We start from the raw sequence: 14,071 nt of genomic DNA, 5'->3' as shown, positions 1-14,071 counted from the left end.
AAGACAGCATATGTTGTGAGACATGCTGTCAAACTATTTGCCACTTTAATTGAATGCGGTGGAGACTAACTGTGAAATAGCTCTCTGTTTTTAGTGTTGTAATCCAGCATACAGCTCTGGGAAAGACTTTCTGCTGTTACCAACTCTTTAATCAGGGGATTCCCACTGCTTTAGGGGGAAAGGTAATACTTGACTCTATGAAGTAACATGTCTAGCACGTCTTTTTCTATCATGTTTTAACTCAGGCCTGCTAACAGAATGTGTTCAATAGTTACTTAGATAAATAAAACTTTATTTATGTATTTATTTAGAATTAAAAAATATATATTTATTTATTTAATGCATGCATTGCAAATAAAATACATATATCTTTTTACATTTCCAACAGAAATATTGTCCCTTTTGAATATATTTAATATATTATGCAGTTTTGGCTTTCCATACCTGCTCCTGTCACAATTGTTCCCCTTTATAGACTTCTACTGTTGTGACACGTTTAGATATGAGCACAAAATATTATGGTCAAAATCTTTCCAAAGCAGGTAAGGCTGTACAGCAGGATTGTCCTGATCCTGTTGGTGTAGCCGTGGCCGTGCCTCGAAGTCACATCAGAAACATTCAAAACATCGCAACTGCTGTTCTCCAGGCCTAATTATAACTTTATCAAGTAAAGATAGACAAAAATCCTTGACAGAAGCACTTACAAGCAGTTATACCTGCAAAGAGAGCAGACTTTCTGCAGGTGAGAGCGATCCAAAGTTAAGCTGTTCCAACGGCATGAGACCGTTCCTTATGCTGCCATACCTCTGCCAATTCAATGTTAAAGTGACAGAGCTGCTGCCTGACCCAGAATAAAATTATGTTATGTTTTTTCCTGTGTATACCTGCAGTGCAGCTAGCCTTGGGGCAGTGGATAAACTTTAAAGAAGCTGTGTCCATTGAGAATGAATGACAGATTGAGGTAATCTTCTAATACTGAAGTCGATAATCACAAAAAAGCAATAATAGGAAAATATTTCATGTTACTTTTGAAAAAAGCAGTACTTATTTGCAATCATTTTTATGAAAATAAAATTTTACTATATTGATGGTTGGAAGAAGTTCAGGCCCCCCCGCTTAACCCTGAACCCTGAAATGTTTATCCTGTGCAAAAGGAATTTATTTTAGCAGCTCTCATTACAGGATGATTCCAAGCTCTATATCATACTTCCCAATGTTAATGTTTTTTATCGTATTTATTTTGTCGTATTTAATTTTTCATCTTAAACCCTCTTTTGTAAGTCTGGGGTAAAACCTATAGAACATCACTCTAATCCCTATGCAAGCTGCAGAAAAAAAAGCCATCAGGATAATCATAGTGTTGGCTGACATGATCACTCTAATCCAATATTCATTTATTTCTGCTTGCTTATATTTGTTGATAGAGATGGAAGCTGAAGTGGTTTCTTGCAGTTTAAATCATTCAAAAAGCAGCAACTGAGGCAATTATGCAAAGATAACAAAATAAAGAAAACCAAAAACTAGAAAACGTCAAGGAAAAACATATGAGGAGCAAAGAAACATTGAACACTGAGGACCTGCACAAGGAAGAGTATATATGGGAAACAGAACAAAGACTAATGAGCTGACAAGGAACAGGTGAGTATGGAAACATCTAGAAGGAAGCTAGAGGAAAGAGACTGACACAAGGGGGAAACGGAGGGTAATCAAGAAATACTAAAGAACTTAAAAAATATAACTAAAAACAATAAGACTAACACAAACTGGAAATGAAACCAGTAAACTAGAAAACATAGAAAGACATAAATCAGAGTGTAAATGAAAAAAAAAAAAAAAAACTTAAACAGAACCAAAAAGTGCAGAATCATGTCAACCTTTACTCTTAGTTACTGTAGATTGCTTTTGATATATTTTTTTAATTATTGTGATCATGTGGGCTATGGTTAATAATTGTATGAATGAAAATGTGTGTAGGCTTGTGTGAAATGTTTATATGTGCATAACCCTATTTATCTGATCACTTAGAGGGGGCCCTTAGACATTTGGAGAAGTATGCTGGTGTTACTTTCTCTTCAAGTGATTAGTTCGTTTTGTTGCTATTCGACATGCAAACTTTTCCTGAGCAAACGTTGCAAGTTATTTTTGTTTGCACCCTGTCAGTTGGGGAAAAGTCAAACCAGTTCCATATAATAGAAGTAGAGTTTTTACCTCAATTTAGCAATCAGCAAGGCTGAAAGTCAATAAATTTGTTTGTATTTTGTAACTAAATGAGACATAGTGAAGAGATTCAAGGTCTACAGTATACTAATGAGTAGATGAACTATTGGCTAAAGAGTAATATACCTTCTTTAAATGTTTGGTGCAACAAGCCAAACATTGCGTTAGGAAAAAAAAATTATGATTAGTTTCTTTTTTGTCAAGATGGACACCTTTGACTATAATGAATAAAAAGGGATTAATGATAATGTTCTAATACTTTTTAAAGTACTTTTTTGAAGTTTGTATAGTTTCATTAGTTGGATTAATGGTTATGTTTCTAACCCTCTAGTGTGAAGCTGCTGCTGGCCTTGAAGCCCTCTGAGGTGCTGTATTTCTGGGCCCGAGCTGCTCCATGTGTGAGTGTCAGAAAGGTTCCAGGGTGGCTGACCAGTTCAAATGAGTTGTAACCAGGTAGAAACAGCCCCTGGTGCTGGATGAAGGTGGCTCTGCGACCAAATTCTGGTCCTCGACTCCACTGCTCCAATTGAAGACGGCTGCGACCTGATACTGTGAGAAAGTAGTTTGGCCTCTCTGCAGATTCCAGAGAAACCACAGGAACACCTGAGAAGCCAAAACAACTGGATTAATGTACGTCCAAATAAACAATGTTTCAGTTTAAGGATGACCGATGCTCACGTGATGTCCTGTTCCTCCACAAGCCTGCAGTGATCATAAAGTTGAACAGAATGCCTGGAACTGGCAACTGTCCTGGTCTCTCTCTTATAAGTGGAAACACTGAGCTGCTGGTACGATTCACTCCAAACAAGGTGTCATTAAAGGCAGCACTCACCAAGGAAAATGGGCCATCTCCAAGCTCTTTGGGGAAAAGAAACATGATAACAGGAAATGAGTATGATAACAAGCCCTCTGGAAAGAATATAAACCCGTAAACAAAAATAGAAGATCCTCCATTGTACGCACCTTGATTATAGTATTCACAATCATAGGCTGAAAGAGACAGTACAGAAATATTTTAAATTTAAGAAGTAATAACATCTAGAATTCACACAGTTTTATAAAGCTGATAATATATTGCAAACTTACATTGTAACATCAAAATTTAATGTGTCTTATTAGGATAAGTAGATACATTTCTTTAATATAAATAATCATTAATGTTTTTCAGCCACACAAATTGAACTTTAACCTCAATACGATATGTATTTCCAGGAAAGCTAAAGGAAAACCTGAAAAGTTAGATTGGCATCTGTATTCAGCCACTTTAAATCTGATACCTTCAAACAGAATCCAACACAAGACAAAATGAGCCCAGCTGTGTATAATTCAATGTGGCAGTTCTTTGAAGGCCTCAGAAATTTGTTAGAGACCATTTTTAAACATGATAAAGACAATGCAGACCAAAAAGAGATGAAAACAATGTATGAAGCAGTGTACTGTAAGTAAGCTATGATGACTTTCAACTTGATATCTTAGCGTAGATGTTTATATGGCACGGATGTATATCTGTCGGCGAGAACGAATCAATCTTTCAACCTCTGTAGGACTACTGCGAAATAACCACATTGAATGTAGCGTGCTGACATGGATGCAGCTATAAAGCCTCTGGGTTTGCTTCAGGGAAATTGTATTTTTAAGAAGCTTCCCAGTGGAAACTTTGACAAGATTTAAGATGTTTGCAGCTTTTGCAATGCGGAATTAGTTTACTGCAGAAGTTCTTCCAGCCTCAAATACCACTTAAACGCAAAGCATCCCTTAGCCAATATGGAAGATGTCCGTTGCAGGGGAAGAGTCGTGTTTGTCAAACTACAATGTTTGAGTTCAACCGAGGCAAGCTCGTCAGCACAGCTCTATCAGCTAAGCTAACTAATCTCCTCGCTTAGTGGATTGCCACCAGCTGCCGGCCCATCAGCGTGGTTGAAGATGACAGGCTCGAGCTTGTTCTCTAACCGGCCACAGTTGACCTGTCTTACAAAATACCTGCAAGATGAATTATCATGAGGAGAATACATGACCAGCGGAGAAAGCTGCGAAAGATGAGAAGTTGGTAGAGGCGAAATGTGTAGCACTGATGGGGGACCACGGACATCTGTCAATACTGATAACTACCATCGCGTTACTGTACACCTCATCGATGCCAGCTGGGAACTTCACTCTTTCGCTTTAAGTAGGCTCTGTTATGTAATTTAAAATTTCATTTTACCACGATACCACGAATGATTACCACAACATTATGTTTGCTTCTTGATGATTACTTGGGTGAATGTGGGTAAAGTGGGATGCACACACATGTCATGAATGCCTTTGGCAGAATTCAAATGAGCAATTTCAATCTAGATTTTTCTAGATTAATACATATTCTAAACTTGCACATTTTTCCTTATTGGTTTAGTGACATTGTTCAAGCACAGTGAGATTAAATGAAGAACATCTGTAAACATCTAGACTAAATTTGCAACAGATTTGATTTAGAACTTAGGTCTGACTGGCAAATTCTAGCACATGGATGTTACTTTGACTTCAAATGGCCCGTTGTAGTTTTAGCTGTATGTTTAGTAGAACTGAACAGTGGCAATTATAGACCAAATTTACTAAATTCCAGAGAGGGGCAAGCATATTTTTATTGGGACACTGAAAAAACACAATGAAACAATCAGGAAAAAAGTTCACCCTTTGATACAGTATACAGTAGTAAGTGAACTGAAGAGACAGTCGCGGCTCTGATAACCTTAGATCTAGCAGTTAATAACCTTGATTCTATCTCAATATGACTGAAGATTAAAGTGCAAAAACTTCATCTTTAAATCATCAATAAAATAAAAATCATCATCTCATCAATATAAATACAATAAAAATATTGGGCCAAGTGACCTATCAGTTTTGGTTTCTGTACCAGTGCATATAATTAGATAATTATCATAAATCTACATTAAATTATGTCTTTGGTAAAGGGGTCATAAGATAGGGAAGGACCAGTTCTAAAGGGGCACTGGCCCCTGTTGGCCCCTATCTAGAGCCACCGCTTCAAATTTCATTAATAAATTTGATTTTGATTCTCAAGTTTTTGAATAGATTCTTTTCAATCACAAGCTGTAATGATGGTTTCAAAAATATATTTTTTAGCTGAATTGCATGTGTTTATATTCATGTAACATATTAATATTAAGATTTTATTAACATTCAACAGCAGATTGATAAAGCAATACTAGTTAATGCTGCCTTTACTGGAGGGAAAGTGGAAAATGCATTTTTCTTATCAATCTTTGGTAATATTAACCCATGTTTAGTGACTAATATGAAAATCCATTCAGAATTGGAAAATCTTTTTTTTTTTCCCAACATTGTTTAGAGCCATGGCTCTACAGGGGGTTAAATCTCCACTCCAGTCCTTAATCTTTTGCAGCATAAAACACTTTTTGAAAATAACTTTCCTCCATCCATATTTCAATCAACTTTAAACTGCTCTTGCAAAAGATAATAATCTCCACAGCACAATGCTGCCTTAACCATGTTTTACCCAGGGGATGGTGTTCTAAGAATGTTACTTTTATATCACAAATGATGTACTGCATTTTGGTAATAAATGTGCAATTTTATCTTATGGTACAAGAGTACCATCCTTCATCCAGCTTGGATGGGTTTGCTGCATACTGTAACTTGTGTGAACATCCAAATGGGAAGTTGTTATACAAAGCATATATTTGAAGGTTGAATGTGCATGCAGGACACATCTTAAAGATATCTTTTGAAGAAATAACTACATTAGCAAACCATTCAGGGGTTTTCATTCCAATACCCAATTCAATAAAAAAACTGACATTTTAGAATATACAATGATAATATCTAAAAAATTCAACCATCTGCATTTTACAGTCTAGATGTATGAGCATACTCACGGCACACAGAGGGAGACCTCCAGTGTATCACGACCCCCAGTTGACAGCATTTGTGTGCATATGCAGCAATGGACGTACAGAGACACTCACAGTCTCCCCCACGGTTACAGCTGCAAGTGTCTGTCAGGCAGTTCCTATAAAACCAGGCCACATCAACCTGAAGGGCATGCACAACATGTATACATGGTCACAAACACTGAAACACACACATAATCATAGACTGAACCAGGCCAATGCTCGCTGGGAGAGGCTGGGGGGGTCTTGTTTACAGGATGAGTAGTTTTTTTAATAATTCAGGGGAGAGGGATTGATGTGATATCAGGACAAAGAGAATGTGGGTCGAATTCTAGTGCAATATATCAGATGAGAGCTAAGATGAACAACCAAAATACCCCAGGCAAGATTGGACCCCAATTCTATGACAGCAAGTTTTACATTTCACTCAAGCATCATTTTTTATCCAGTGCTACTTTAATCTGGTCGTTTTCATATTTCCCCAGCGTTTGAGCCTCTAAAACAAGAACAGAAAGCTTAGAAGTCAACGCGCACTAATTGAAGCACACATGTATATACCCACAAAAACATTTCACCCAAATTTTTGGATTTATGCAAACATTATATAACAAATTCCCATTTAGTTTTTTTAGATAATTTTATCACAAACCTATTAAAAGAAATGCACATGATGCATAGTAATTAGCTTAATAAAGCTTAGTTGTTAAAATACAGAATTGTCAGGTTTATCTATTTAGAATAAGTATATATTATTGGGACTAAATACATAAACATAAACCATATAAATTAAATACATAAACCATATGATTATGCATTTCAAATAAATAAGTTTTAATATACAAATAATTATGCATTATGTAAGGTTTATTTAATAGGCATGTGTTAAAATTATATTCAATTAAAGTAGAATTAGTTATGTCATAAAATTATATTGAGCTTAAAATTTGTGGTGAAATGTTTTTGTGAGTGCAGCAGATAAACAAATAGAATGCAGTATCATTTTCTTAATTTAATGTATGTGTTATGAGTTAGCCTATTTGTCTGTACCATCCCTGTCTGCTCCTGATCCTTTCAGTGCTGAAACGATTTTGATTATTGTTTTCACCTGCGTCTCTCCTGCCTGCATCCTAATCTTGCCTCATTCACTCATTATAACTGAATAAAATCACCTTAAAATTGCACCAAATGTGTTGTGGATGCTCTTGGTTGTCACAAGGAATAATCATTCTCCCTGTTATGGTATTTCCATCTCTAGACAGATAATGACAACAGCTCATAACCAGGTAATGTCATTTATGTCAGTTAGGTGGGTCTCACTTGGCAGGCCCAGGGGATGATAGTGATGACTTGGCTTTTGGAGCCTTTGTTATATTAATATGTACCATTTCATGAAATTGGACATGTGACATTAATTTCATGCAAAACACTGCAAATACTTAGACAACTTTTATTGTAATTTTGTATACACAGAGTGTACACAAATTTGGTGGTTATTAGTGTGATGCGGAGTCAGTGACATGATTAAGAGTTTTCACATCAGTTCAGCTGCCTGATGACGGTGGGAAAGAAGCTGTTTAGTAATCTGCTGAACCTGCATCTTATGCTGTGAAGCCTCTTCCCTGAGGGCAGCAGGGAGAACATTCCATGGTGGGGGTGTGAGGGGTCATTGATGATGTTAGGGGCTCGGTACATGCAGCGCTGGAATGAAATGTCTTGTGAAGGTAAGAGGAGCCCCGATGATCTTCTTTGGTGTTCTTACCACTCTTCTCACTTTCTTCCAGTCTGAGACACTGCAGCCTCCACACCACACAGTGAGACAGCTGGTCAGAAAGCTCTCTATGATGCTCTGTAGAAGGACATGATTGATCATCCTTCACAGGAAGTACATGCGTTTTTGTGCCCTTTTTACCAGTGATCTGGTGTTTACAGTCCAGGTGAGGTTGTCTATGATGTGCACACCCAGGAATTTGGTGCTGCTGACCACCTCTACTACTGAGCTGGTGATGAGCAGTGAAGCATTGTTAGGCCGGTTCTTTCTGAAGTCGACAATGATCTCCTTGGTCTTATCCACATTCAGGGTCAGGCTGTTGTCTCTGCACCAGTCCACCAGCTGCTTCACCTCCTTTCTGTAGTCCTTGTTGTTGTCTTCTCTGATGACGCCCAAATATAGTTCCTTGTACCCCCGTCCAGGTATGTTATTGGGGCCGTGGGCCTTTCTTGGGTTGACCTCCTCACAGTTTTCCTCACTTCGGCAATGTCAAGGTTGAGTGCCTCCTCTCCCTGATTGGGAATGGCTTGCATTGGAGTGCTGTTTAGTGCCTCAAACCTTCCAAAGACATTGTTTAGTTCATTTACGAAGTCAGCATTAGCTGCATCTGCCAGGTAGGCCACCCCATGAGTGGGCCACCAGGCTTGAATGCTGAGATCTGTGCTTTTGGCCATTTCCAAACCTCCCCATTCAACCAGGGTCATCGGTTGGCCCGGATGGTGATGTTCTTTTTGATGCTGATGTCTTCAATGCATTTGTCTATGTATGATGAAACAGTAATGGCATATTCATTGATATTTATTTTGTTGTCATAGGTTGCTGCAGCTTTGAACATGTTCCAGTGAGAGCATTCAGAACAGTCCTGGAGTTTTGCCAAGTCATCTCTGCCAGAACATCTCACTCTCTTCATGCTCTTCCATGTGATTAGACTTTATTTCACTAGCTCATAAGTGCTCTGCCAGCTGGACTCTCCTGCTAAGATCGCCTGTGTCTACATACTACAGTTCAACCTGTTCCTCCGTGAGTCTCAGCTGCTCGCTTACATCTCCTGGTTCTCTGCTCATCCCTGCAGACCAGCACTTTTAACCAGGATTCTTCTCCCAAGATTGACTGTTACCTGCTTCTTCTGCCATTATTCACCCCTTTAATAAACCCTTTAAACGTAACTTTGTGTCTGTCTGAATATCGAGTCCGCCTGCAGTAAAAGCGTGACACTTTACGAGGATGTTGAATAAAGTGTGTAATTCTTCAACGTGAAACAAATCCTTTTCCAAACATGAGCTGAAAGGCTACTTAGAAAAGAAGAAGCCTTTACTTCAAAATCCATATAAACAGAGAGTTTGGAAAGCAATCAAGGCCAACCAAAAGGCTGTTAGCCCGTGTTGTGTGTGTTTTCTTTTGTTGCAAAGACAGGTGCAAATGAGGATTTGGGGTCTGGGTAGTTAAAGCGTTTCATCTTTGAATAAGTTTACTAATATCATGAAGAAACTGACAACTGACACATCCTTTAGTTACATACTTCCAGCAAATCATTGTGAGAAGCTTGTGTAAAGACATTCATGTTTCAGCCAAGTCATACATTCAAAAGGAATGACTTGATTTTAAACACAAGAAAAGAAAAAAGTGTTGTGTCTTTTTTTTTTATTAAATGCAAGTAAATACCTGGTGTCAGGTGTATATCCCAGGTTAGCTTAGACATTTGTTGACTTTTGTTGAACCATATAATTCTCACTTAGGAGTGACAAAACCGGAATAGATTAAAATCCACACTGATATTTAAGAAGTACCATCAACTTTAAAGTTGTATTTTGTGATCTTGGAGAATAATTAATAAGCTTTATTATTTGTATTCAATTGGTTGATTATCTAAGTAAAAATAAATGTCACAGTCATTTTAGTCCGAAGACTATCTCTGTAAATGCAAATATAGCTCCATCTACTGGTAATAAACAAACAAAAAGTACTTCAGTATAACATGGAGGAAAGCATCTGGTGTGTGGTTCATCTTAAATAACAAGTGTGTTTGCTGGGGATCAGTTAAGAGTTGTTCCCATAACCTTTTTCTAACCCCTTATCGCCTGTTACAAACAGGATAACCTTTCCACAGCAGCATTGCCTCTGCATGAGTGAATGTATGTGTTGGTACCTCCGTGTCTATTTTAGTAACACTTACCACATTGTGACAGGGTGCAAAGACATCACTGTAGAGGAGAGCACACTCCCTCTTAGCGTACGGCTGTCTCCCTAAGTCCCTTTCACATGGTCGCTCAACTATGTAGTCACTTTCACACTAAAAAAAAAAAAAACACACACTCACACAGAGGGAGATCAAGTGTCTGATTACTCTTAAATATCACGGTGGACTCAGGGGAGACGAGTTCATGAGCAAAAGGGAATGAGAGAGTTTTGAGTGAAGGAGACATTTATAGACAAAGACAGGGAGAAGAAAGGAGATGGAGGGAAGATCAATGCTGCAAGGCTAAGCTAACTCAAACCTGTCCCAGGGCCCAGCTGTTTCCAAATGTCTGTGCGTTATTGACTTCCATTTGGCTGGATGTGGTCATATCGTTCACTGTCACACTGTCGAAATTTCCACATAGGCCACTGAGAAGACCCTAAAGGATACAAAGGATAAAGAATCTGCTTTCAATTATACTTTGGTCTTTCAATTAGATTTAGGTCTAGACTTTGACTAGGAAAATCTAACATATACAGTAAATATGATTTAAATTTTAAACGAATTATCTCTGGCTTTAAGTTGAAGATAATTGTCCTGCTTACGGCTTAAATGGAGCTCTATTTGACATTTCCCTGCATTTACTGTAGCTCTAAGCCTTCTGATAATCTCTAAAAAGATCAGCTAATAAAAGGCTTGATTCAACCAAGGCAAGACAAGTTTATTTATAAAGTAGATTTCAGTGACATCTCAACTCAAAGTGCTGTACATGAGGGAAGAAAATTAACGTACATTGCAGTGGCATAGATGCGAAATAATTAAAGAGAATAAAAGTGACATTAAAATAAGAGGATCATATTCCAAAAGTAAAAATTATTGATATATTTAGAAAAGATGAAGTAAACAAGAATCAAATAAACGAGTATTTAGGCTGACATAGATCAAAAGATTCGGTATAGTGTTATCTGATCAAAGCACCTTCTTTCACGTGTTCGCTCTGTCCCATATGTAACGTAAAAATTGTTAAATAACTTTTGTTATAGCTTTTAATTTTTTGTTTAAAAAAAAGTTAGATTTGTGGAGAACAATAAGGTTATGGTGCTTTCTTCTTTTTGAGTTTCTTTTTTGAGTTTTCAGTTATTTATGTCATTCTGTTTTGTTGGTCATTTGTGTCTTTTGTATTTTATGTTATATTTAAGCTGTGTTTAATTTTTTGAGTTACTCTCTGGTGCCACCTTGTGCTAGTTTTCTTTCCTCTTGGTTCTCTTCTAGTTACCTCTATGCACACCTGCTCCATATCAGCTGATAATTATCTTGTTTCTTCCAATTCTTTATTCTTTCTCCCATATATACAGCTCCTGTGCAATTCCTCATTGCTGGATTCTTGTCGTTTTTTTCCCCTCATGTGTGTATTCCCTGACGTCTCCTGGTTTTTGGTTTTCTGTATTTTGTTTTTGGACGTTGTTTCTGGGTTTTCAATAAATTAGCAATAACTCCTCTCTGCCTCCTTGTACTCTGTTTGGGTCCACAACCACATCCACCACCTGTTGACATATACCAATAGTTGTGCTGTCAGTGTGCCTCTTCCATTTCAGATATGGATTTCTGAAGTTCCTCTAGGCCCCTCTGCTGTTTCTTATAGCTCAGCTTTCCTTGATTTAAACCTGCTTAAAGTGTCCTCATGAAACCTTTTTAAAGCCAGGTTTCAAAACAAGGCAGCTGCATTAATGTGATATATTCTTAAAGCTTAGTTGATTACTGAAGGAAACTTGTTGTACAGGATTTTATATAGGGAATTAAAACGGATTGAAAAAAAAAAAAAAAGAAATTGTTCCTTTACAATATTTTTTTTGTAAAATATAAATTTGTTGTTGACTATTTTTACCTTCCAGTGAGGTCCAGCCCTGATATGCACAGTCGTCTTACGATCCCAGAGGATAGTCAAATCTTGACTGGAGAAGTGGACTACGGTGTAGTAACCCGCCTTCCAAAGCTCAAACTCTGAACCCCGACCCACAACAGTAGCAGGACTCTAATAAAAAGCATGGAGGAGATTTGAAAAAAAAAAAAAAAAAAGATTAACATGCTGGTTACGTCCTGTGGAAATATCTGTATAGAGGCAGTACAGGGTTGCCAGAGTTGTCGGTGAAGTAGATCTTGGTAAGTCCCACGTGAATAACCAGTATTTTCATGCACACAATGCCGCTCTCATAGCAGTCCTTGTTTTGGGCCACAATAGACACTTCGGTTTCTCCAGCACTCTGGTGAAAGAGGTTGGAAAAAACAATTACTACTGCAATTCATCTCCTTCCTCTTTGACTGTACAGGTGAGGGTAGATGCTGATAAAATATTTGTATTATTCTTAAATAATTACAGAAATATCTATCAAGTCTTGATATATTCAAGCGGATTATACAAGGATGCAGTATTGAGAGGCACCTCTGACCTGCTCCTCTATTCTTTTTAAGGCATGCACCTTTGCCAGCAATCGGCTTGGTCTGAACCAGAAAGTCTGTTCTGCTAATTCTAATTCTATATCCCTGGGAGCGCAGGAGCCCTGGGGTTTGATGTGAACACTGGTTTCTTTGTATCACTTTCAGCTTTGCTCAACGTCTGCTTGCGTTACTGAGGCCCACACCCAGCTGCACTCTCATTCACTAACACACAAACACACCATGATCTTTTTAATTAAAACCAGCTCGCTCTTTTGAAATCAGAAACATTCTTCTATCTTGTTTCTCAGAATTAAATCAGTCCTGAGTTTGAAAATATTAAGATGTTCCTCTCTAAATGCAAACTCGTCAACGAAATCACTTTTCCTCATGCAGGATGCAAAGAAAATAGACTCACCTTAAGCAGGTAGACCTGGCAGTCAGTTTGGTAGTCATATTCAAGGCCATCAAAGGTGTGATAGTGTCTGTCGCTGTATACAGTACACACAGCTGGACATGGTGAGTAGCTGCAGTTGAAATAGCCCCGATGACACACACTTGGAGGACAGGAGCACAAGAGTGGAGAACAGAATAACAAAGATAAATAAATGAGAATTACATTTTCTTTATTTGCTTCTGAATTAAAAGTGAAAAAAGACATTGTACAGTATCTTAGTTTTCCTCATTCATGTATCATATACATTACAGATAACAGAGTACATGAGAGAGATTCACCATCTATAGCAAGATGTTTCCACAACTTGGCCAGGCAGGTATTCCAGCCCAAGCCATGAACAGGGGCAGTTTTCTGGATAGTAACACTCGCCCTGGTGCAGCACAAGCCTTTAAACAGATAAAACACAGGTAGAGTGCACACACCCTGCAAGCAAATACATTAAAACCTAATGCTACACATTCACTTATTAATTAAAATTGATTACAGATTCAGATACGCTTCTAGGCAGCCTCTGATTTAATTAAGTCTTGTTGGTTAAGCCTTTTAAATCCTGGACATCTAATGGGGTCAATATCTCTTTTGGCTAAGAGTAATGAACAAATTAAATTTACACAGGATCCTAATTAATGCGTCAGTAGTCATAAGGACAAATGACTGTAATGACTGTAAATTGTTCAAATTAAAGTTAATAATTTCCCACATTTATAAAAGCTTTTATACCCCCTGGATCTAAAAGCAAACCAGAATCAGAATGTATTTTAGTTGGACATAATTGGATATATGGAAAAAAATCTATTTGAAAATTGAAAGGAAAATGATGTGTTTGTTTTTCCCAAAACAAAAATAGGAGAGTATAGCATGCATTTTAAATTAGCCTCCTTTTCTTTATCTTATCTAAACATAATCTTGTGCAATCGGTACCCTCACATCTTTAGTGAGTCTGTCAGTGTTTAATATAAAAAATATATATATACTTTTATTTTCAGATGCCAGTAAGAGAACATTAGTGAACAAGCAGCACCATGATGATCAGAGAACTAAAAAATAAACCAATGGCAACTTTGGAGGAGCTCCAAAATTCAAAGGATCTAAAGCTAAATTGAGATAAT

General features: G+C 37.5%; 1 protein-coding gene across 3 annotated transcripts in view; it reads right to left on the bottom strand.

Annotated features, from left to right (window-relative positions):
• Positions 1–14,071, bottom strand: part of otogl (otogelin-like) — a 49,753-nt gene that overhangs the window by 20,009 nt on the left and 15,673 nt on the right. For all 3 annotated transcript variants that reach the window (XM_015384011.1, XM_015384012.1, XM_015384013.1), the window contains exons 24-33: positions 13,241–13,348; positions 12,924–13,062; positions 12,199–12,333; positions 11,958–12,104; positions 10,392–10,511; positions 10,070–10,186; positions 6,114–6,270; positions 3,181–3,207; positions 2,896–3,075; positions 2,542–2,820 (exon numbers count right to left, since the gene is read on the bottom strand). In XM_015384011.1, the coding sequence (XP_015239497.1) occupies positions 2,542–2,820; positions 2,896–3,075; positions 3,181–3,207; positions 6,114–6,270; positions 10,070–10,186; positions 10,392–10,511; positions 11,958–12,104; positions 12,199–12,333; positions 12,924–13,062; positions 13,241–13,348 (1,409 nt within the window). The remainder of the gene's footprint in view (positions 1–2,541; positions 2,821–2,895; positions 3,076–3,180; positions 3,208–6,113; positions 6,271–10,069; positions 10,187–10,391; positions 10,512–11,957; positions 12,105–12,198; positions 12,334–12,923; positions 13,063–13,240; positions 13,349–14,071) is intronic.

This window comes from Cyprinodon variegatus, unplaced genomic scaffold (genome assembly GCF_000732505.1).
Source record: "Cyprinodon variegatus isolate N-32 unplaced genomic scaffold, C_variegatus-1.0 Scaffold299, whole genome shotgun sequence".
NCBI classification, from domain to species: Eukaryota; Metazoa; Chordata; class Actinopteri; order Cyprinodontiformes; family Cyprinodontidae; genus Cyprinodon; species Cyprinodon variegatus.
This window is presented reverse-complemented; position numbering and strand designations above follow the sequence as displayed.